The sequence below is a fragment of the Aptenodytes patagonicus genome, chromosome 6 (assembly GCF_965638725.1).
Source record: "Aptenodytes patagonicus chromosome 6, bAptPat1.pri.cur, whole genome shotgun sequence".
Lineage (NCBI taxonomy): Eukaryota > Metazoa > Chordata > Aves > Sphenisciformes > Spheniscidae > Aptenodytes > Aptenodytes patagonicus.
This window is the reverse complement of record NC_134954.1, coordinates 49,179,410-49,203,416: the sequence shown is the minus strand read 5'-3', so window position 1 is coordinate 49,203,416 and position 24,007 is coordinate 49,179,410. Positions and strand designations below refer to the sequence as shown.

Below are 24,007 nucleotides of genomic sequence, written 5' to 3'. Positions count from 1 at the left end.
CTGTGTTCAGCTAAATAAAAGAAACACTACCAAAACCATCTTGCCTCCAGATCCAGCAAAAAATAAAAACATACTACAGTTTGAGACTAGCTGAAAATCAAACCAATAACATACTCAGAGAGCAAAGCTATTCTTGTTACACTACCTATTACCATCTGACAGTAAAATAATATGAATAAGTAAAATAATATGAAAAATTACCTTTCGGTAGAATCCCGCCAAAAGACTCAAGCCTAGGAGTTTGTAGTCAGGAAAGCAGCTTAGACAACATGCAGGGTAAACAAGATTCCTGATTTTTGCTTTCATCTTTGAGATGGTCCTTAAATAGGACCCTTTTCTTCTTAAGGGTCTGCTCTAAGTTTTGCTGACAGTTTTCTTGCTCCCAGCCTGCTCCAGAACACCAACACCACAAAGATGAATGGTATTCCCATTAGGTAGATGTGAATTTCTTCTACAGTTCTAAACTGTGCAAAGAGAGGTTAGGGAGAAATTCACGGCCTTGATTAATTCTGTGAACAGGAGAGAATAAAGACACAGGAAGCCTAGTCTTCTGAAATGAATTAATATCATTACCTTTCACATATTGGAAAAAAATATCTAAAAAGAGGATAAATTATATGTGTCTATATACATTTGAATATAAATGTATAAAATGGCTGAATATAAATAAGAAGCAAATCAGAACCGAGAATTGCATAAGTATGCTAGCTGACAGCTGTCATCTACTCTTCACAGTAAGTAAGGAATAATAAGCTTTCTTCATTTAAAAATCAATAACGTTGTTTCTGGTTTGGGTTTGGGGGGGGGGGGGTGATCAGTACTACACACTACACAGACAGCCTTTAAAATGCTTTTGATTAAAAAGCGCTGTAGTTAGATATGATTCTTTAAAGGAACTTTCCATTTCTAATTAACCTGTCCTGAAACTTAATGTAGTATCAAAGTCTGTTGGGTTTTGATTGTTTGTTTGTTTGGGTGTTTTTTTTTTTTCTTTAAATCTAAGTAAATGAGACACAAAGCAAGGTAGAAACGTGTCTCTTCTCACAAATACGTGAGCAAGAAATGTGATCCTCTTTCCCTAGTGTTAACTTGGGGAAGCAGCTGAAGTTCATGGTATCTCTACTGCGAGACCAGACAGACTGAATACAGAGAAGACCAGTTTGAAAGGCACAGATCTTCAAATCAGCCTTGCTCTGGTAATTGAAACGAGCTGGTCAGTGCTTCAAATCTGTGTATCATTGGTTTTCAGGTATGCTAAAGAAAGACAGGTTTCACACTATGACTTTAAATTGCCATACAGTACTTTTAAATTGTCATAAAATTGATTGTATCTAGATTAAAAGACCACTAGCTATATCCACATTCAGAAAGAAAGAGTACAACAAGAATGAATTCTTCGCTACATTCTTATAATTTATTAATTAATAATTATTGCAGTAATTCTTAGTTTCTCATGGAACAATGTGATGAAGGTCTAAGGGAGGGCAGGAAAGCCAGCCATGTACAGCCAGCATGCTGCAAAAGCAGCCACTTCTGTATTCATCAGACACATGGAGGATTTAGATTTCTCTAAAGGTGCTCTAGGATTTTGCTTAGGACAAGACTTATAACTAGAAACTAGCAAAACCTTTATAAGCACAGTGGTGCAACACATGTGCCCTGTTTGTCTTAAACTATAATTTTGCGACTGCTTGCTTTGAGGGGAGACATTTTCCTCGCAGTCCATTTGCAAAACATCCTTCAGTGGTCTAATGCCTAAAATATTTATGGCTAACAACCCTCTCCTTTAACCAGCTTCCTTGTGTCATGAACATACTACTAACTTGAGAAGAAAGCAATTCAATGAAGATAAAAGCTTTTTAGTTTTTCCCTATGCTGACCAGTAAAAGAAATAAATACTGTTGAAGTGTCAGAGAGACTAGCTCCAAGCTTTCTGTAAAGACAGAGATGAAACACGTAGCCAAGGAACAGATTTTCTGGAGGACTCAGCAAAAAGTAGGATTTGTATGCAGAAACTGTATTTCTTTACAGAATTAAGCTGATGACCTAACTACTTGCATGCACAACAATGGAAGTAGTGCAGCAATTTAGGAGCCATTTCTCAAAAGCCACACCATGGACAGCGAGCTCCTGTAAAGCGGTAGGGAAAGGCTACTGCACCTGGCGATTTCTGTTTTTCAGCAGTGCATGTCAGTGCACTTTCTCCTTAGAGACAGGGTTTCCTATCTGGCTGCACATGGGAACTGAGAGGAGGAAGCTTATCCATCCCATTCCTGTTAGAGAAAATACAAAGTAACCAGAAACTTTAAACAATAATTAATGTTTGAAGAGATTCTCCCTTAAAGCCAGCCTGTATTATTTTAAGTAAGATTTTTTTTCCCTGAGGATAATATGTATTAAAGACTAGAAACAAGGCAGAAAAGTACTTATTTAGGCTCACCTATTTAACAAAGAGTTGCTCTTTGAAGAGATTCCTGACAGGAACTAGAAAACATGCATCTTTATGTTAAAACACCACAAACTGTAAAAGCTATCAAAGACTGATTCACAACTCAGAGGTCTGTGCTGCCAGAATTTGGGCTTTATTATGTGGTTCCTGAACCTCTGCTTTCCTCACCTGTAAATATCTGGGCAAACACCTATTATTCTCTTTTATTCCCTTTATAAAAGGTAACAGGCTGATTCTTCATGTTGTAGTTTGGGTGATTCTCGCTATGACTTGGAAAACATGAACTATTATATCCATAATAACTAAAAGTGAAATAGAAATGTTTTTAAGTGCTTGACACAGGAATAGAAGACAAACCTGAAATGCCTTTTGTGCCTGCATGACTATAAAAAAAAGGGTATAAAATGTCTGTAAGAAAAAAATCTTGCCATTTCTTGATTCAAAAAACAACCAAAAACCCCAAGCAAAATACCCAGCTAGCCCACAAAACACCTTTCCTTCTAAGTTAATTGCTTGAATTTCCTTTCTGTGCTGTTAGTTAATGAGTGTAAAGTATAGCTCTTACAGAACTTCACCTTCTGGAGCAGAGTGTTTCAGAGGGAGAGGAGCAGAGCAGGTCAGTCCCCTCCAGCACTTCACAAAAGGGAAAAGGGGAAATCAGAGCACGTGGACAGGCTACTCCAATAAAGAGGACCATAGATAACAGGTTGGCAGCATCCAGTTGGCTGCATCTGTAATTTGCTCCTCCTGTATAAAATCCTGAGCTCCAGAGCGTACTTTGGCACTGCAGCAGGGTGTTAAGTGGCTGAATTCAGACCCTGCTAAGGAAACAGCAAGCTCCTGAGCCACGGCGCTGTGCCAAACGCAGAAGAGGCACTTGGCACAGAGGGGCGAGGGAAGACGGTGATATGAGTGCCCTGCGCTCTTATCTGCAGACCTCTGCTTCTGCCTTGGCTGATTACTGGGCCCTTCAAATGAGAACCAGATAGGTAGCAAATAAAAATGAGGGACATAATTGAAAATGCAAAAGAGGAAAGAGCAAATTAGTTCCTCCCAGTAGTTGTCTTGGGAGTAGGCCAGGGATACTTAGTCCAGCAAGGCTAATGCTAGAGAAGAGAAAGAGATTTCTAAGTTACTAGTCAGCTCCTCCTTCCCTTCCTGTAGCCCATTCCAGCTGGCTCACCTTCATTGGCAAATGTAAAAAACTTCTGGTGCACTTTGCAAGGGGATTGAGGGAACTCTAATATAAAGATTCAGCATAAACCTACTTGAAGAGAAATAGACACCGAAGCAGTAACTAGGCCACATTAACCCCTGTGTCCTCTAAAATATGAAGGTATGAACCAGCATTTAGAAACCAATCATGGGCTAGTTAGATGGAAAATATTTCACTAATGTGAAAGCTACAAGAGTAGCTTTGATCACCCCTGAGGCCATAACAAACTCGGAAGGAAGCATATGAATTGCCGATTATTTTCTATGATAGAATCTGAGAAATTGCTGATACTGCTTTTGTGCAGACTGATGGGTCCCTGGCTGTACCACTTTGACTAAATTTGAATCATGTAGTGCTGCTCTCATTTCAGGACAAGGTAGAATGCACTGGAGTTTTGAGATTTTTTTTCTGGGGAGTATACATCCTTTATAGGGAGATGCAGACAGTGATCATTAAGTTTGCCTTGCAAGACAAACCCTAGCTTTCAGTCACTTCAGCGCATGCATCATGATAACCTTCCATGATGTGATCACAAAGCGTCCTTTCTTCATTCAGTCCACAAGATGGATGACATGAGACAGAAAATCAGGGAGGTGTAGAGAAAGAATGGTACAGAAGGTGAAGCTGTGTAGTGGAAGCCAGTGAGTGTGAAATTCAAGATTACATTATAATAAACGCACAGTGGGGACCACAGTAATCTTAACTTTGATTTCCACTCACTTTACACACTTGACTTTGAAGTCTTACAGATCTTTAAATGTCATCAATATGCAAGATGTTACATGTTAAAGAATCACTAAAGTTATTTTAGCACACTAAAAAAGAGCTCTGCTTAAACAATACCTTTTTGTACACATCCATTCCAAATTGGAGGTACCAATTTGGGAAGTTCCTATAATGCTGTCTCCCATTTTTGCTATAAACAAGAACATTTTAAGTAATGCCAGCTGAGAATTTGATTCAAGCTATGCGTTTCAGACAGAGGGGTATGAGCAAGAGCTTTTAGAATTTGGTGCCAGGACAAACATGATGACACCTTTGGATCCGCTGCTGCAGCACTTCAGAGAGAGGGTTTGTCCTTCTGTGCAGCAACTCAGGTTCAGGCTGTGACAGCCTGATCGTGCCTGTCCTGTTCTGACAAAACTATTTGCTGGTGCTGTGAAAAGGCCAGGAAAGAAGAGAGCACCTATTCTGCAATACCTCTCTGCTTGGAATCCTTCATTCTGCTCTTAGAAGACCCCTTTCTGGCAAATCTGTTGAAACAAAAAGGCACCCTTATGGAGGAATAAAAGTATGTATCCAAGGAGTTAGTGCAATCATTCCCCAATTAATTTTTCCTATATAATAAGCAAGTCCTAAGGAACAAAGACAAATTTAATTGGGGCGTGAATTGGTAAGTACTATATATATGTCCACAGCATTTTTAGAACTATTAATGTTTTTGGGAGAAACAGAAGAGAGGCATTTTAAACTAAATCACACAATTCCATCAAGAAAATAAGATATACTTCGGGTAGGCATTTCTTTTAAAAAAATCAGGGTCTGCTCAGTGCTTCATTTGAAAGTACCCATGTGGAGAGAAGCAAGTGATCAGAACACTTTCACAAACGAAATGGGAACACTGATGTTCCATCTGGTGCATCACAGATGTTTTCAGAATTTAAAACTGTCAAAGTTAACTATATAAGAAAGGGTTTACCCCAGATTTTAAATACATTTCCATAAATAAGAGACGTTCTTTTGGAAACACTGTAGGGGGTGTTCCTTTAAACATGTTTGTAGTTAATATATTTAACCTTGTTTTTCCTGCCCTGGTAGTTACTGTATCAAGATCCTAAGCAGAAACTTTTCTTTTTTCAGGCCACTGAAATTAAGTCAGAAACTACCTCCTGGCAAGGTTTAGAAAAATGTTTCCATACCTGACTGCCATTGAAAATGAACAGGTGGATCCGAAGAAGTTTTCTCTTGAGAACACATTTCTTTTTGCCACCTTCAGTGAACACATGCATGCACGAACAGCGGCCCTGGCACGTGCTGCAGGGTCCCCTCAGTCCTACTGAAGGCAAAGAGATTGAGTGCTGCACACTAGAGGTTTCACTGTCTACAGTCCTTGACAAGTCCTCTTGTGAGTGAAGTGCATAGGTTTCCTCACTGAACCATAAGGCAACTGGTGGCTTTTTTGGGGGGAAGGGACAAAAAGCTCTTCTAATGTTCTGTTCCTGCACTAGATGAAAAATTATGGCACTTTGGATGACATACATTATGGGTCAACTGGATTTAGCTTCTACTCACTCAAACTCGATCTTCTGGAAAAAGGCTTTTTACAAACTTTTACATACTCCCCCCATCACTCACTTTACAGTGAAAAATAAAAAAAAGATTATATATACACAAACATGGAAATCTACATTTGCAAAGGTTGTGCTAAGTTAGAAAGAAAGGAAGTGCATGACAGGTGGCGTTCACTGTGCCTGTCAGTAGATAACCATGTATGATTTAGTCTTCCAGTGAGCTTTAAAGTTCATTGTAAAAGACTGTTAGGGAAAATCAATACCTGGAAGATAAATGGCAAAGTCTCTGAATTAGAAATAGAGTAGTACTGAACCACACTGTTCCTCAAAAAAAGAGAGTTTAAACATGCGGTGTCTGTGGTGCATAGCAGCATGATTTTATATAATTATCAAGAATTCCAAGGGAGGAAGTAGACACAGAGTCAACAATATTTGTCGATTACCCCAGGCCTCTCTTTTTTAATAAAACCCATAAAAGTTTGGAGAGGAATGACAGGTGTGAAGGATAAACACTCCAGGAATTAGGCAAATGGAATGTAACCCAGATAAATGTAAGCTAGTGTACATAGGCAAAACCAGTCTAAATAGCCAAATTACTCTGTCTCTAGAGGCTACTGCAACTCAGAAATTCAATAATACCACCAGTAAGCAAATAATGCTGGTTGACTCTACAACTACAGCATCCCTGAAGAAAAGGTTCTCCAAGTCTTTATGTACAGTTCTGTGAAAAAGCTCACCTATAAAACCAGTGCAACTGAAAAGCAGACAAATCAATAACAAATAAAATTCTTGAATGTATTTGAAAGAGGATGGAAAATGAATATGAATTGCATCATGCCAAGAAGATGAGAATGACACACTGCTTTCTTAAAATTGTATTGAGTTTTGGTCCTGCACTTCAAACATACCTGGACTTTTTTTAATCTTTTATCTCTTTGTACACATGCACATGCATGTACTCTCCCAATCTATACACATGCACATCACCACATCTCCCTCATAAATGCACAATTTTCACATATACGTTTTGCAATGAATTAGAAAGATTTGTTACTGTTTATAATATGCATTGGGCTGCTGACATTTGAAAGAAGCTGGCTGATACGTTACCTCATAACCATGCCACAGCACCACGTGCTGTAGCGCAAGGCCTGTCAGCAAGATTATTTGCAAGTCATGAAAAAAAAAAAATCCTCTTGCTGTTTTAACTTCAGACAGAAGGTGAGTTTGCAGAAGGAAACACTTGGTAGTGATTCAGCCGATCGCTGTCTGGCGGTGGTGACACTGCTTCCCTTTCCATCCCCCCCGCAATTACAGTGACAAGTGCGATGCCGTACAGTTCAGGCAATGGTCATGTACGAACAGATTGTACTTGCTGACTTGGCAGAAATGAGCAGTTTCCTTCCTGTTGCTATTAGCTTACTCTTTGCTGACTCGTTCCATGCTGAATTACCTCCACACATGGAAACCTGAGTGGCAACATGCAAAATACTGGTTTTGGCGTACTCGATGCATTTAAGATAATAATTAATTAAACAAATGATAAAGTACGTTAGCAAAAAAGCATTTTACTAACATTCAGAACCATTTTATGAGCTGTTAAAGAAGTAAGAACTACAGAAGAGAGTATTATTTTGTTACAAACATGGAGAACTACAGAAGCATTGAGCATTATTTTGGCAATAATTTTTTTTTTTTTTTTGCAAAAACCCAAGATGCTTTACCATAAACTAAAAGTAGCAGGTTCACATTTTTCACATTGGTTGGCTTCGCAATTTTAGACTTCATTGTTATTATACAGGCTTAACAAGATCCTCCCGTTGCTTCACTGGCTGTAATAGACTTAGCTTGATTCAAGTCAGTGGAGGATCTAGGCCTTACCTGTCATACCTGTTTTTCCATTAGCTTTTGCTTTTTCCTTTTTTACAGAACGTGGAAATGCACATGCCCAGGCAAATGCTCAAAATTATTCTATCACTTATCAAATCTCTATCGTGGGGGGTTTTTTTCAGTGTGCAAACACCACCCCAACAGACCAAGTTAAAATAAATCGTCCCCATTCACAGTGCGAAGGCTGGGTACCACTCAAGTCTTTCACACAAGGGAATAGCAACCACCACAGCACAGACAAAAAGGGTTCTCCAAAACTGTGTCAGCGATGCACTGTTTTAAGGCAGCTTCAATACTGGATATTAGAACCAGCTTGGAAAGCATACACTGAAACTAAATGTGGAAACACCTTTACTTACTGTGTTAAAATTTGGGAAGAATCCAACAGCAGAGCTGCTGTCCACAGGGAAGGACATAAAGGGTTTGATATCCAGGGAAGGCTGCATCATCAAGGTAGGTGTGCGCACAAGGGTGGGAAGTGTAGTAGTGCCTGCCAAGAGCAAACAAAACCAGGAATTCATAGTACTCTCCTTTCCACATCACACACGGTATAGCTATCTCTTGCTGACACAACCGCCAAGAAAAAATAATACAGCGAGGTAATAAAGTGGCTCTGTAGGAGTTAATATCATTAAAAGAAACCTATTTCCACACACTACTGATGAGGCAGAGCACTTCCCTATGGCCATGGATACTCAGATGCTGAAGAGGAGACATATGGTATATAAATCACACTGGCAGGTAGAATAAATCCTTTCTAAAGCTGAAAAAATCCTCTGTGCCAAAAAGGCCAGGATGGGTACCCATAAAAGTCAGATGCTTTTGCAATTCATGGTCGCCTATTAGATCAGCTAGCACAGACAATACATGCAAGCTGAAATCCAGAGGTCTGTTTCCAAATAGTGAGCTGCATGTTTATTTTTTCCTCTTCTGACAGCATCTGTAACTGTCAGGTGCTGCACAAACATCATTTCACCTAACATTTAAAAAAAAAAAGTCTTCTGTTTTACAGTGCAAGGCAAATATTAGAAAACAGCCAACATTAAATAATCAGCTAGCACAAACGAACACAACTCTTTACATGCAATGCAAACTAGCATTTTCTTAATTGGAACCCAGATCTTTCTCTCCAAACAAGAGCTTTCCAGAAATCTACATGCTGAAATTCTTTCTGTATGCACTTGAGAATCATTCCCCAGCAAGACCCTGAAGGAATGGGAAGGCACAGATGTCCAAATATTCATTTTTAACTAGCTATCTGCCCTATTTACACAATAGTGTGCCTAGTACACAGCTTCCAGCTATGCCTGTGGGAGTATTTTTTTTCCAGAAATCATACAAAATAGATTTCAAATAAAATTTCTCTCATTGAAATAAAAAATGAAAAAAAAAAAAAACCAAACCCCTCAGTTTCTGCTTCCTGGGTTGAATAAATAATTCAACACCTACTGGAGCAGGCACTGGAACACAAGTGTCCCACAACTCTAAAGGAGAGTGAGTCACACTCTTGTCTCTCCTTCCTCTGCCAGAATTTCTCCATAATTACCTCCTTCTCCCACTCACCGGTGGCCAGCACATCAGCCAGGAGCATAACAGTCCTCTTAGGAGTTTCTCTGGTCTCAAGCAGAGTTGACACAATACCTAAGCTTTTTCTCATAGAAGTTGTCTGAGCTTTTTAAACCCAGTTGGGGGGGGGGGGGGGAGGGGTTAAGGAGAAAAGTAAACAAGCAATTTTCCCCCTCTTCTCCCATGAAACCAAATCATTCGCATCTACTTGCAAGATGCCAGGTAATCCATATGGGCTGCCTTAGTACCAGTCTTCCATTAAGGGATCTCCCTTTCTCACTGTTAAGGACACACAAAATTGAAGGCAGAGTAGAAACTTTCCTCCTTTTCATCTCATCATCCTGCCTCCACAGAAACAATTTCAAACCCATCCTACAGTATCCAAGGGGAAAGCTGAGTTCAGAAGCCAGATGGGGCTGCATGGATTTTTTGGACGACCAAACACTTATAACTAGCCCTGAGCTCAAATTTTATAGATGCTGGAGAGACAGTCATTTTGATCACAGCTGCAGCACAGTAAACATTATATTATGGTCTAGCAGATGAATGGCAGGCTATAATCTGTTCTCTGTTTCTTGTATAGGAAAAGTGTGATGATTGCAGAAAGATGGGTCATTTACAAATATGGAGAGTGAACTGCTGAACACCATCCCAACTGAGCTGCACAACTTGAATGGAAAAATGTGCTTGAGACACTTTCCCAGAATATCTTCTCCCTTCTCCTACCTCAATACTTTAAAAAATGTCAGGTTTGTTTCTGCGTAAGCCCATGAAGCTCATTGACAGTTGTGCTTAATTAACTGTAAGTCAAAGCTTATTCAAGTGAGGTCACAAACGTCAAAAAGCTAAAGGCTGTCTAACATGCCTATAGTTTCTTCTTCATATCCATAATGAAAAAAATGCATCAATAGGAAAGCAGTGTGTCAAAGGATTTATCCAAAGGAAGTATCTTCAACTGCAAAAAAGATGAATATTTCTACTAGCTGGTTCTGAAACGGTAGATTTACATAATTTGGATTTCAGAGTTGTATTCAAACAGCAGCTATGTTGTATTCAATTACCTAAAGTCCATAAAGTGCCATCATCAATCTAACTTCTACAAGTTTCTCTTTGAAGTTCATAAGCAATTAAAGATCCATGAAGTTAAAAAAAGACTTGTCCTCTCTTTACATATACATACTTCAATGAAGCTATGGTTACATATTTTAACTAAATTTTACAGAAAAAAAAAAAACAGAATAGAGTTAAATTGTCACTGACATTTAAACTCAGAGTTAAGCTAGGTTTCTGATGCTGTCCTTAACCAAGGTTTTAAAAGCATTTGGCATAAAAGTTTTAATTTAAAAATCAAAAAACAATTAGCATCCTTCTACAAACAATGCAATCTTCTTTGTACTCCTTGGCTGAGTACAGATCATTTCATGCGACAAGACATTTGAAATCTGCCTGCAGTTTTGCAGTCCGTGGTGTTTCTGCTGCCAGAGTAATATATGACCAGTAGACTAGGATACATTTGGAGTCTGTACAGAATAGAAAACATACACACCTGCCAGACTGATTAGTGGAGGCATTAATAATAAGAGATTTGTTCACTTCCGTCTGCCAGTTTACTACTTCAGCTATTGCCGATCAAATACCAGTGACCCTGTTTGACTGAAGTTTGATTTTCAGACCCACCTTTGAAAGCCTCTGGAAGAATGATCAGATAAAGATGACCTAAACTACAGGCAGAAGCACTTCAGGACAAAATCATCAAATCAAACAGAACTGGGCACAGTTTTACACTGGCATTGCTCCCAAAGGTCAAATAGATTCTCACCACCACTCCAGCAAATCTGTATGCAGACCTGAGCTAAGCAGGAATACTGGCACGAGAAAGATGTAGCTGACAAACTTCATTATCTTCCTATGTTTACCATTTCATTAGCATTTTAATGATAAAGATAATTTACCATGTCAAACACAGATTGTTTTAAACTACTTGTAAATCTTTGGCAAATTATAACTGATCTTTCTTGTAAATTCATTTGCTCATTTCAGCCTCATAATTTTTAAACAGTATTTTACATTTGTAACTTCAATTTTGACTCCCACGGCAGGAGTTACCTACGTACTGGAGATGCAAGCAGCAGACAGACTTTGCCAAAATGCACTGATCCTCACTGGTCCCTTTTACCCTTCTCTAAGAGAAGGAAAACAGGTTTTCATCGGAGCAGATGATCCAGAATGTCTCATTTTATTAAAAGTTTTTCTTCCTCCTACACATATTTATCTGAAAAACAAGTCCCTGTGTAACAGGCACTGTTCCTCTTTAGCCACATACATATGGCTTCACGCACACTGCAATGCACTGGGCCACTGATGTTTTTGCAAAAGTTATGAAAGGTTATCATCTTTACACAAATTTGATCTGTCTCTAACAAAAAAGGCACATAATTAATAAGATTATGCAGTGAAAGTGATACTTTGGGGGAGCAATTAGGAAGTCTTGTATCAGTCACTCCCATGGCAAGATGAGTCCCAGGGGCCAGCGAGACACGCTTTACCCAGGAGCCAGAAAGGGGACTGACGACATGGGGACTCAAGGAATCTATACCAACAATCCCCCGCCGCCCCCAGCTCTTCTGCAGCTTCACAGAAAAACTGCAGAAGCCAAGACTGGCAAGATCGCAGTTTTGGCAGAGGCAATCACAGTTAACTTTGGCCATAGTTAACAGTCACTGCTCATCTTTTTCAAGTAAGTGTGGTGTCAAGTTCAGTCAAATCTAAGCACACAACTTCTCCCTTTGTACCTTCCTGAAAACTATTTGTGAAAATATTACTTCTGTGATTTTCTCCCTAAGTGCTTTTCTTTATCACAAACACAACAAAAAATGGTGTAACACCTGCACATTAATTCCTCTGATTTGGGTCAATATTAGACCATTACACAAAAAAACTCAATTCCACCACAAAACTTACTCATCTAAAACATATTTTGTGAACAATTTCAGCATACTTAAAGAAATTAATTACTTTCCAGACTTGAAAGCATGCTCTTCCAAAGTCTTCATTAAAGGCAACTATAGAGAAATCTAAAGCCATACTCAAGTCTCTCCCCTTTTTCTATTACCTAAAGATGCTACTACAATGTTTTAATCCTCAGATCCAAGGAAGCAGTCCACACTCAAAACAAGAACAGTGGAAGAGTAACTGAAATGCTATCAGGAATGAATAAAAGTATCCAGTTGACAAATTTCTGTGAACTGGACTATCTACATCCACCTCAGATTGCAGATGGTTGCCTTTGTTTTAACTTGTGCCATGAACAGTATTTGGGAAAACTTCAAAGGGACCTTGTTTGAATTATTAACATCCACCACTGCTTACGCAAGTTACACCGAAGAATTTTCAGTTTAGGGACAGGCTGTGCTGGCTTTTTCATCCCTGAATTGTCTGACCATTTTCAGCTATGAGGAACCTTTACTTTCTACACCAATGTTGAGTAGTCTTACCTGGCCAGGGAACAGTAGCAATATAACTGATGGAATAGGCGAGATCTGGGCTTTCTCCTCCCTTGACCTTTTTAGCACAGCATTTTTCAGACACTGCTTGAGCCAACAGTATCCCTTCAATGGTGGATGACAAGTTCTCCCTTCTGTTTTGTCCACGTTGGCTGAATTCGTTATGGACCGCAACTAAACTACGCACAGCCACCCCCGCCTTTAGACCTCACACTGTCATCTCCATTTCAGCGTTTTCCTTCAGAGCTCCAGAAGATGGAAGATCAGGCAGGACATGTTTGAAATGGCTCCCTGGAAAGATTTTGAGGTAATTCTGCATCCGTTCACCTACAAGCTTTTTCTGGGACTCCACAGCTTTCAGTACAGTTTATTAATTTGTCAGTGGAAGTTTTGAACATTGTCAGAAATATTTACTTCAGCACGTAGCTCACAACCAGTTTTATAAACAGGTTAGAGCCAGAGGTAGTACCAAGGCTTTCATACTGAATAAAACTCTCTTCATCTCTACTGACTATGCCTCGGAAAAAAACAACACCCCCCAAACAAACAAACAAAAAACCACCAACAACCTCCCCCCACAACAAACTTGCCCAAAACTTTCCTACAGTTGCTTATATGCAGCTTTGTGGGAAGACTGGCACAACAAAATTATGTTTACAACCCCACCACCTAACTACAAAAATGCACCTCATAAAAAAATTAATAGCTTTCTTCCCTTGTATCTGTTGCCCTCATTGCATCATACCCCAGACTTACCTGCTTTCACTACAGTTTTTTCCCCCCCCATAAATGAAAGGCAAAATCAATCCCTTGCAAGTCACTACATTTTGTAGCTTAGGTATTTATATGACATTACCCCTGAGATCTTTCTCAAAAATTAATGTAAATATTAGTCTTTTTTCCTTCTCAGTATGATCAGTTTGCAGGATCCAGAAATTTTCTGATTTTGTTTGTTTAGTTACGGCTATACATGAGTATTAAAGAATGTCATGTGTTTCTGTTTATGCCTAAGATAAACTGCTAAAAACAAGTTAAGTGCAAGTAAAGTAATTCTGAGTTACTGAACAGCAGGTGTTGATATCAAAATGCTTAAGGAAAAAGCTATTCTAGAAGTATTCCATTAATAATACTCATGGAGGTGAACTTTAAGACATTCTCCCCCCTTAAATAAAAAGTGATGTGAATAAATATAGCATTTTAGTAGATTTTTTTTTTCAGAATTCACTCAGCAGAACAAACATTGCTTCCTTATAATATGGTATTATGATAAATGAGACTTATGATATCCATAGGGATTCCAGTCTGTCAAAAGTAAAGTAGTCAAGGAAAGATAAGACCATTCATTCAGCAGATTTTCCCAAATGGCAAATTAACATGATCCTAAGAGATAACTCACTATCCAGGCAATGTAACTTATTTTTAAATATAACTTGAAGCAGAAGCCCAGCATACATGAGACATGGCACAGCCCCCAGTTGACAACAGGAAAAATGCTAAGAACTTCTCTGCCCCCAGGGCACCGTACAAACTAACTCACTAATGAATGAGGATGCAGCTCCTTTGGGAGTTGATATGATTACCACCAGAGCTACTGTTACACATGCATCTTTTACAACTTGGAGACTGCACTGAATTCATACCTCATAAACATCAGTTTAAGAGCAGTCAGACCTTCCATTGACTTTTTAACTGATTTAAACAGCACAAACCATACAGAGCCATCCATGTTTGGCAACTAAAATTGGATAAATCCTCAAAGATGTGGGTTTTTTCAGAAGCCACAAGAAAAGGCAGCAAGAACTAGTGTAGAGCTTACGGCTACTCAACAGCATTAAGCAAGAACCACCCTGTGTAACACTCATAAGACAAGTGATAAGAAAGCATTGGTCCAGATCTAGGCTTCCATAGCAGCATATGGATACAAAAATGACATGCCAAATATCTTGCACTCCATTCTGAGTTTATTTTTTCAGTAGATGTTTCAGCAAACCCAGAAGCATTTGATGCAACTTCACTGCAATTTACAAATTATCTATATATTGCACAGTTTAAACTCTTTGTGCTCAAGAATGACTTATCTAAAAAACATGTCAGATTATGAAAATAATTCTCTCCTTACAAATTAAAACATGATTTCTAGTATGCTTGAGCATGAAGTTAGTATTTCCATTATTATCCACCTAGAAATAAATGTTCTATGAAGGCGTGTTAACAGAATTCCGTATTATCCTTTTGTACAAAATCAGATACCATGAAATGAGGTATTTCTACATTTCAAATACATGTAGGATTCCACCAACTAGGTCAATACCAAAAATAAATTGAAATCTGGTGCTGATGAAACAAACAGAAGCTCTGGCATTTAATCAATCCAAAAAGTCAACCATCACTTACTTACCTAATATTGATAATTATATATAGCTCATTTACAATCAGAAGATAAGTATAGCTATATATGGCATGTATTTCACATAAGAACTCTAAAAATAAAAACATAAACCTACTTGTACTTACAAGTAAGCAAATCTTCATTAGATCAGACCCTTCCTCATTGAAATATTAGGGGCTGTTGTGGTTTAACCTCAGTTGGCAGCTGAGTACCACACAGCTGCTCACTCGCTCCCCCCCCCCCGGGTGGGATGGGGGAGAGAATTGGAAGAGTAGAAGTGAGAAAAACTCGTGGGTTGAGATAAAAACAGTCTAATAATTGAAATAAAATAATAACAACAATAATAATAATGTAATAATAATAACACACAAAGCAAGTGATGCACAGCGCAATTGCTCACCACCCGCCGACCGATGCCCAGCCAGTCCCCAAGCAGCGGCCCCCCCGGCCAGCTTTCCCCCAGTTTATGTACTGAGCATGACATCACATGGTATGGAATGTCCCTTTGGCCAGTTTGGCTGTGCCCCCCCTCCCAGCTTCTCGTGCACCTGCAGCCTTCTCAGTCGGTAGAGCATGGGAAGCTGAAAAGTCCTTGACTAGTGTAAGCACTACCTAGCAACAACTAAAACATCGGTGTGTTATCAACTTTGTTCTCCTCCTAAATCCAAAACACAGCACTGTACCAGCTACTAGGAAGGAAATTAACTCTATCCCTGCCGAAACCAGGACAGGGGCTGACTTGGAATTACTTTAACTTCCATGAATTGTTAATATTCCTCTGCCTATCTAATTGTTTTCCATCTCCAGTGTCTTCTGATTGAAGGTTGTTCATTTCAAAAAATAAGAATGTGGACTATAGATCATAAATACTATGCATGTACTTGATATGAAGACAATCATGGAAAAGCTGATATTGAAAACCTCTATTATAATAATATTACTATTCAAAAGAACTGTATCAATATTTATTTCCTTAGTCTCTACATTTAGTACATCAAAATCATGGAGAACAAATAATGATGTTTACCTGGCTGGGGGGGGGTGTGGAGAGGGGAAGGGTAGAGGCGTAACAATAAGAAACTAGAATTTCAGTATTTTAAAGACAAATACATCAAAACATTAATCAAGAAAAATCTCATTCTTCTTGCAGTTGTACTGCATTTCTAATAGTTTGCAATAACAACAGGAATCCCTGTAGGTTTTGTATAGAAGATACCAGAACAGATGGAGTGGGAAGAGAAGTCCAGTAATTAGAAGTGGAACAGATTATCATGCATTTTCCTTAAATAACTGTGTTACAACTGCCTGATCATAACATTTGGAAGAGCCCTATCCCCCCCTGGATTTGCAGAACGTGTGACCCACACCCCTGTCCTCTTTCTCCTTTAGCCGCCACCCTTGTGTTCTTGCAGTTGAGAAGGACTTGCACACCTGCACAACACACAGTCTAAATTTTACAGCAACTGTGCTACACTGTTCCACACATTTTTTTGCCGTATTTATACTCCCAAGTCAAGTGAACTCCAGAAGTACTATACTAGTATCAAAGCATGTTTGTTAGCACTGGCTCCTTGTCAAGTCTAAGCAATTAAATAAGTTAAGGAACATCCTTCACTATATTTAGAAGAAACATGCTGGCTGCAGTACAACTGCAATTTGCTATTATCTATAGATAGTATGGAAATATTTGTCATCAGTTTCTTAAAAGACCTAATTCTCCAGACTTCTAAAGCAACCAAGACAATTTGTTTGACTGGAAAGCAGAGTGGCACGTTATAGCTTAACACCATCAAGTTCAGTAAGTTGGATTTTATTCTAATCAAACAGTGACAACTATAAATAAACACAACGCTCCTGCCTGCATTAAAGTCAGCTGGAGCTTTGCAGTCTATCTGAGTTTCTTTTTCTCAGAATCTCCTGGCTTGCTCAAGCCTCTCCCTCTGGTATCCACAGGCCAAGCAAGCAGCTCTGCCCCCTCCTCTGTTCTTATCTGCTTCTAGGAAATGCTGCTTTGGAGTTGGTTTTGCTTTGAAGTTTTCCAAGTATGACAGAAAAAACAGCTGCGTCTTTTTCCACTCTCTTGCCATCTGCACTAATAGAGATCTTTCTGAAATCCTTAGGATCCTCCTTCTTGATTTATTCAAACCAGGCCCCCCCTTGCCTTTTTCCACTCTCCCAACACAAAGGCGCAGTGAGGGAGGGTATTTGTTTGCTTTTCTGCTGTCACCCTTAACTAAAAACACGACATCACTACATGCCTACTGAAGTCACAATCTCGTGCAGAGCATGGTGCAACTTCCATGTCAGTCCCCGTTTTTTTCCTCAGTGCATATTCTTAGGTGCTGGGCATCAAGCCTGTGAGTGTCCCAGGATGAAGCACTGCACTCCATTCCCTCTCAGTTCAGGATTCTGATTTAACACAATGTTTCATTACAAACTGAAGCTTCCCTACTGAGGAACAGGAGCAAAAAAGCCCAATTTACATTACCTTAAAAGGTTAAAATCTGGGGGATGGGACTTGGTTGCAGTTAGCTTTTTAGAGAGTCTGTTATCACTTCACCTCTCATATAACCTGATGTTTCTCAAAATCCAACTCTCATCCTGAATTCTGTCACCACTGAGCTCATCTAACCCTCAGTGAGCCACAACACAGACTTTCTTTCAGGAGGTACAGAGTTGCTATCCACTAAAACCAAACAAGTCTATCACCAGGAATGCTGCTGGGTGACCATTTTGTTATTAGTCAGTCAAAACCATTATGCCTTAACTTTTCCATTTGGGGGATTTACGTCTGCAGTTGGCTTCTTGCTCCTTATTACACTTCAGTACTCCAACACACCAGCTCAGCAATGCTGTGCACAAAGGTAATAGGGGTTTAGACCCCTATGCATGCTCACAGATGTGTCTAATCACTTAACCACCTTAGACAGTTTCCAACTCTCTTAAAAGTCATCATAGCTCAGAGAATTTCATGCCTCATTTGCTTTTCCCACATATTACACAATCACGTCTAGAAAATAGAAAAACAGTTACCTAAGTTGCTTCTTGTTTTCTCTTTGTAAGTTCTTCTATTGGCATTGCTCCCTAAATATCCTTCAGATAAAAGATTGCTAAAAAAAGCTAATTTAGGTTGTTTGAAGTGCTCTATTGAAACTATCTGCAATGGAAACCAGGATCTCTACTGAATGAAATCTAGTTTTCCTTCCAATGAAAATTTTCAATTTTTCAGAAATTTCAAAAGAAGTTTGAACATCTAGTCCATCCCCTTTCTATCCAAAAGGTCACAATTTCAGTCACAATCTTCCCCTTAGTTGCTATCATTTCCATAGTTAGGTACATGCTTTTAGAAGAACCAATATCCTTCTGTTTAGAAGTAAGAAACAATGGGACAGGGAAGAAAGGCAGATTTAAAAACCTTCATAATATTGTCCACATAGCCTACGTTCCACACTGAATTTAACTGCTCTGTCACGGCATAGGGCACCCAGCATACACGCATCCATCCAAAAGAGGTCAAACGTGTAAAGGTAGTGGGCAGATTTACCACACACGCAGTTTAAGGTAAGTCCAAGTGATATAATCCTTTTTCTGAGACTGGTTTACTGAAGAAATTCCTAGATGACTTAGAAGTAGTTTAAAGAAAAAAAAAGAACTATTTCATAATTTCCTAGTTAATACTACAGAAGAGAAAAGCTCCTCCCCAAACTTCTCTAATTCTTCCTGGTGCTCTATCTGCTGCCCCTAACTAAAGCAACAAGAACGTCTTCATAGGATTTCCTGGAAGATTTCAACTTTCTCCTAATCAGATGGCATACTACACCTCCTTCTTTTCAGAGCCCACACTCATAAAAGTCACAGCAAGGGACAAGTCAGAGCTCCGTTTCATGAGCCAGTGAAAACAGGCTCAATGAGCCTGTTGCGCTGTACCCGGAAACACAGAAAGCGCAGAGAACTCACCCCACTCAAGAAAGTAAGAGCCAGACTCAGCACTTGTCTCACCTAAAAATACAAATAAAGGTACCTTAACCTGGCTGTGAAAAGAGCACGAGAGTTGCGTTTCTGACCAAGGTTCTTTAAGCCATTTACAAATGGAAGACAGATACTACAAGTTCACCAGTGCCTTACTATATTCAGAAGCCGCAGAGGTTTTTGCTATGACCACACAACCATGAATCATTTTAGCAAAGCAAAAGCACAATAAAACACAGACCATGTAGTCCCATAAAGACTTCCCACTGTTAATCAGTGCCATGACGCTTACCTTAGTCCCTAAGGTTATAATCTACATCCTCTGCAGCGTTTGAACATACACACAGCATAAGACTCAGAGATAAATAACCCTTTCATTTCAACATGGTGCTTTTGTGATGTTAGGTGCTGTGAGACAGTGCGCAACCAGCAAGCCTGAACAGATCTGGGCTGTTGTAATTGTGTGCTTAGCTTTAATTACCCTTGAGGAGAGTGTTTGCAACTTGCCTCCAGAGGGAGGGCAGCCTGCTATTGACATCACCAGATCAAGTATCACCTAAAAGACTGATAAACTGTATTTCAGTGGCATTTTCCCTGCTATTATTCTTAGACCTATACTTAGGGGTCACTGTTTTAGTGGCTGGCTGCTACAGAGCTGAATTTTAAATATCTTCTGGGGAAAAAAAAAAGAAATGGTGTCTGCTTGAATTTTTTAAAAAGTTCATAAAAGGGGACCTCGGAGCACAGGCTTACAGACAGTGCAGGGTCATGACATTCAGAAGATCAAAGTCCACAAATCCTGACTCTCCGGAATTAAGGTGCACTGCTTTACTTATTCATCAATACTGACTTTGAGAATAAGAACTTGAAAATATATAAAACTATAATACATGCTATCTACCCTCTCTTACACAGGGAGGAACAAAGGCAGTAGATTTCAAATTAAAAGATCTGTTAGCACAGATCACCACACTGGTGATCTTATTGAACGTTAATTAACCACTGGTATCTGACTAGAAACCTTATTCTGCTTTTGGGTGCAGCAGTGCACCAGCCCTGCCAGGGCTGGATCATAAAGACTTTTGATGCTGTTATGTTTTTCAAAGACTGCATGACATGAAGCTGGGCAGCCCTACCCTCAGCTACATTCAGAAAGAGAGACCAAAAAAAAAAAAGGGGGCAGTATATAACAGAATGTTTCTGTTAAATTAAATTGAGATTGGACCAAAGAAGAATTTTTTTTGACTAAACATTCACATTGACTTTTAACAGGACTTCAGCTAGTATAAGCCTTTCAAAAAAAGTCACCTCTAATTTCCCAGAGGTAATTAATATCACTTTAATATAATTTATTTCATAAATCTAATTAATCAAACACTATACTGAAAATAAAGAGAAATAAACAAAAGGTGAGCGTTAGTGTAAAAAAAGCATGAAAGCGTTTTTATGAAACGTGCTGTGCAACCTGCATCTACTTTCCATTACCACACTGGGAGCAGACTGGGCAGCCCCACTGCCCCCCCGTTCCCGACATCTCCCTTGAGCCAGCACAGGGAGTCAGACCAGTTGGAAACAAACTGGCAACAAGCCAACAAAAGAGAAATTTGCTTTCAACCACACCAGTGAGCTAGTCGAGCTGAACTCACAGTTGTGAAATGGAGAGTACCAAGATGGGGGTGGCTGAAAAGAATAATTTTGTGAGTGCTGATGCTTCTCATTCTTATCCAGGCTCGCCTGAACTGGCCCTCATCTTTCTTGCAGTGTTGCAGACAAATTTCATGCCTGCCACACTATGTTTCTGGTTATATCTCTCAGGATGCTATCTGTCTCAGTTGATAACATGGCAGTGTTAACTGGCATTCAGCTTGTGATATACAGCAATCCTTTCCTGCATTCACAGAGTAGTGATTACTGCTTATGTGTTGCATCGGTTATTACTCAGCTCCTGCGTTCCTTCGTATACTTTGGCATAATTCATTTGTCCCTTTCTTCAGAGGGAAGATAATCTATTAGTTCTCAAACTCAGTTTGTTCTTTCTTCTCTTTTAAAAATACTGTGACCCCATCGGCTCTCTTCTAGTGCTCTGGGACTCTGTCTTCTCTTCTCAAGTGGTAACAGCTCTGCTTCCATCTGTGCAAATATCTTTGCATCACGTTTGTCAGTACCAGCCTTTTGAAGATTCTAGTTCATGGAGACACTCTAACCTGTTCTTACAGGTTTTTGTTTATATTGATGACTGTCAGGTTAACACAATTGATCTTTCTAACGAAAAATAATGCAAAAATGGCACCATGCAACCCAAACTTCTTGGCTGCCTCTGACATTCACAGAATAACAGTCCACCTTTTTCACTGGTATTCTGTAAGTACTCTAAGTGCACTTACAGAAAGATTTCTTAAAGTTTGATGCTTATTTCAGTCTCATTTCTCTTCTAATTTTGTCCTATATGTTTGTGTTACTCTTTCTTCATCATCCTCAGTAATATAAACTACTTTTCATTTCCTACCTATACCTATAGTCCTCTTGTGCTTGACTCCATAAAGAGCTTATAGTTTAGTCAAATTATCCTTGCCACACTTCCTATCTTTCCTCTGCCATGGGAGTTTGCAGTTATGCTTTTATTAGGGTCTCTTTTAAAGAATTTCCAAACCCTTACAATACACTTCATAAAAAAAATATCCTGATAAGTGTATCTTGAAGAAAAAAATCCAGTCAATCCTCTCTTCAAAATTACTTTCACTACTGGTCATTCGGTATACTACATTGTTTCTATCAGTAAGTAGATGTAGTAGCATTTTGCTGCATAACTTAAAAATCAGGTAAGATGGCTATTCTGTTAATTATTTCTATTAAGAAACAACTCCTTCTCACTTCCAATAAATATCCTTTGCATTATCTTAAAAATAAGTGTAATATTTCACTCCAATTTTAAAAGCAAAAATCCATACTTAATATGGATACTTAATATTTAGTATCCTAAATGCTAGTTTAAAGAGTGAGCTAAGCACCATACAGGCTTCAGCCCGCCTCCTAGAACAGGCAGATGTATTTCCCTCCCCTTTCACTTTCTAAATCCCTGGTTATATACTATAGTAAATAACAGAGCCTATCATTCTGAGAAGTAAGAATGAAGCAACGAACCCTACATTTTTTAACTCTGTCCTGATTCCTGTTTTAAGAATGAGCTTAAATTCCAAAACACTGGACTTAAAATTCATGTTTAAACATTTTTCCTAATTCTCTCAAGAGTACCACATATATTTAACCTCACTTCATACTTAGCTGTTGGTAAGACTGAAGAGAGGCTTTTCTGACTGAAAGGCAATACACATTTTACAGAAAACATATGGTTTGAAATGCAGCTCTATAACTCTGAACTTCTTAAAACTTAACAATGAGAGATGAAACTACACAATTCAAAGAAAATGCGTTTTGCTTTTGTGAGGTGCAAAGAACCTGGCAAAAGACACCAAGGATAGAAAACACTGCTATTGCAAAGGCATGGCTTTCCCTTGTGCTGCTATGTTTCTGGTAGCTATAATGCCACTCACTGCAAGAGAGCGAGCAAAAACCCTGAAATGCAACCCAGATTATTGGAGAGAGAATTATTCGTGTAAGATTTTGAAGTCACAGTTTAAGTCATTTTATAAGAGTATACTTTTAGACACTAAGAAAACTTAAAAAGACTATATCTAAATGTATTGGGTTTGCGTGGCAAGATTTCAGTAGCGGGGGGGCTACAGGGATGGCTTCTGTGAGAAGCTGCTAGAAGCTTCCCCTATGTCCGATAGAGCCAACGCCAGCTGGCTCCAAGACAGACCCACCGCTGGCCAAGGCCGAGCCCATCAGTGATGGTGGTAGCGCCTCTGTGATAACATATTTAAGAAGGGGGAAAAAAAAAAACCCAACCAAACCAGTGCAACACCAGCAGCAGTCAGAAGAGAGAGGAGTGAGAATATGTGAGAGAAACAACCCTGCGGACACCAAGGTCAGTGAAGAAGGAGGGGGAGGAGGTGCTCCAGGTGCCAGAGCAGAGATTCCTCTGCAGCCCATGGTGAAGACCATGGTGAGGCAGGCTGTCCCCCTGCAGCCCATGGAGGTTAACGGTGGAGCAGATATCCACCTGCAGCCCGTGGAGGACCCCACGCTGGAGCAGGTGGATGCCCAAAGGAGGCTGTGATCCTGTGGGAAGCTCACACCGGAGCAGGCTCCTGACAGGACCTGTGGACCCGTGGAGAGAGAGGAGCCCACACTGGAGCAAGTTTGCCGGCAGGATTTGTGACCCTGTGGGGGACTCACGCTGGAGCAGTCTGTTCCTGACGGACTGCACCCCATGGAAGGGACCCCACACTGGAGCAGGGGAAGAGTGTGATGAGTCCTCCCCCTGAGGAGGAAGGAGTGGCAGAGACGATGTGTGATGAACTGATCGCAACCCCCACTTCCCATCCCCCTGTGCCACTGTGGAAGAGGAGGTAGAGAATTTGGGAGTGAGGTTGAGCCCGGGAAGAAGGGAGGGGTGGGGGGAAGGTGTTTTAAGACTTAGTTTTTATTTTCTCATTACCCTACTCTGATTTGATTGGTAATAAATTAATTTTCCCCAAGTCGAGTCTGTTTTGCCCGTCACAGTAATTGGTGAGTGATCTCTCCCTGTCCTTATCTCAACCCATGAGCCTTTTGTTATTTTTTCTCTCCCCTGTCCAGCTGAGGAGGGCAGTGATAGAGCAACTTTGGTGG

General features: G+C 39.7%; 1 protein-coding gene across 9 annotated transcripts in view; it reads right to left on the bottom strand.

Moving 5' to 3' along the window:
* Positions 1-24,007, bottom strand: part of ZNF385B (zinc finger protein 385B) — a 178,205-nt gene that overhangs the window by 50,007 nt on the left and 104,191 nt on the right. For 7 of the 9 annotated variants that reach the window (XM_076342501.1, XM_076342500.1, XM_076342505.1 and 4 more), the window contains one exon: positions 8,206-8,336. The exons of 1 other annotated variant lie outside the window; for it this stretch is intronic. In XM_076342501.1, the coding sequence (XP_076198616.1) occupies positions 8,206-8,336 (131 nt within the window). Of the gene's footprint in view, positions 1-8,205; positions 8,337-15,429; positions 15,472-24,007 lie in introns of those variants that run through there. One more of the 9 variants, XM_076342508.1, reaches the window with a different exon arrangement.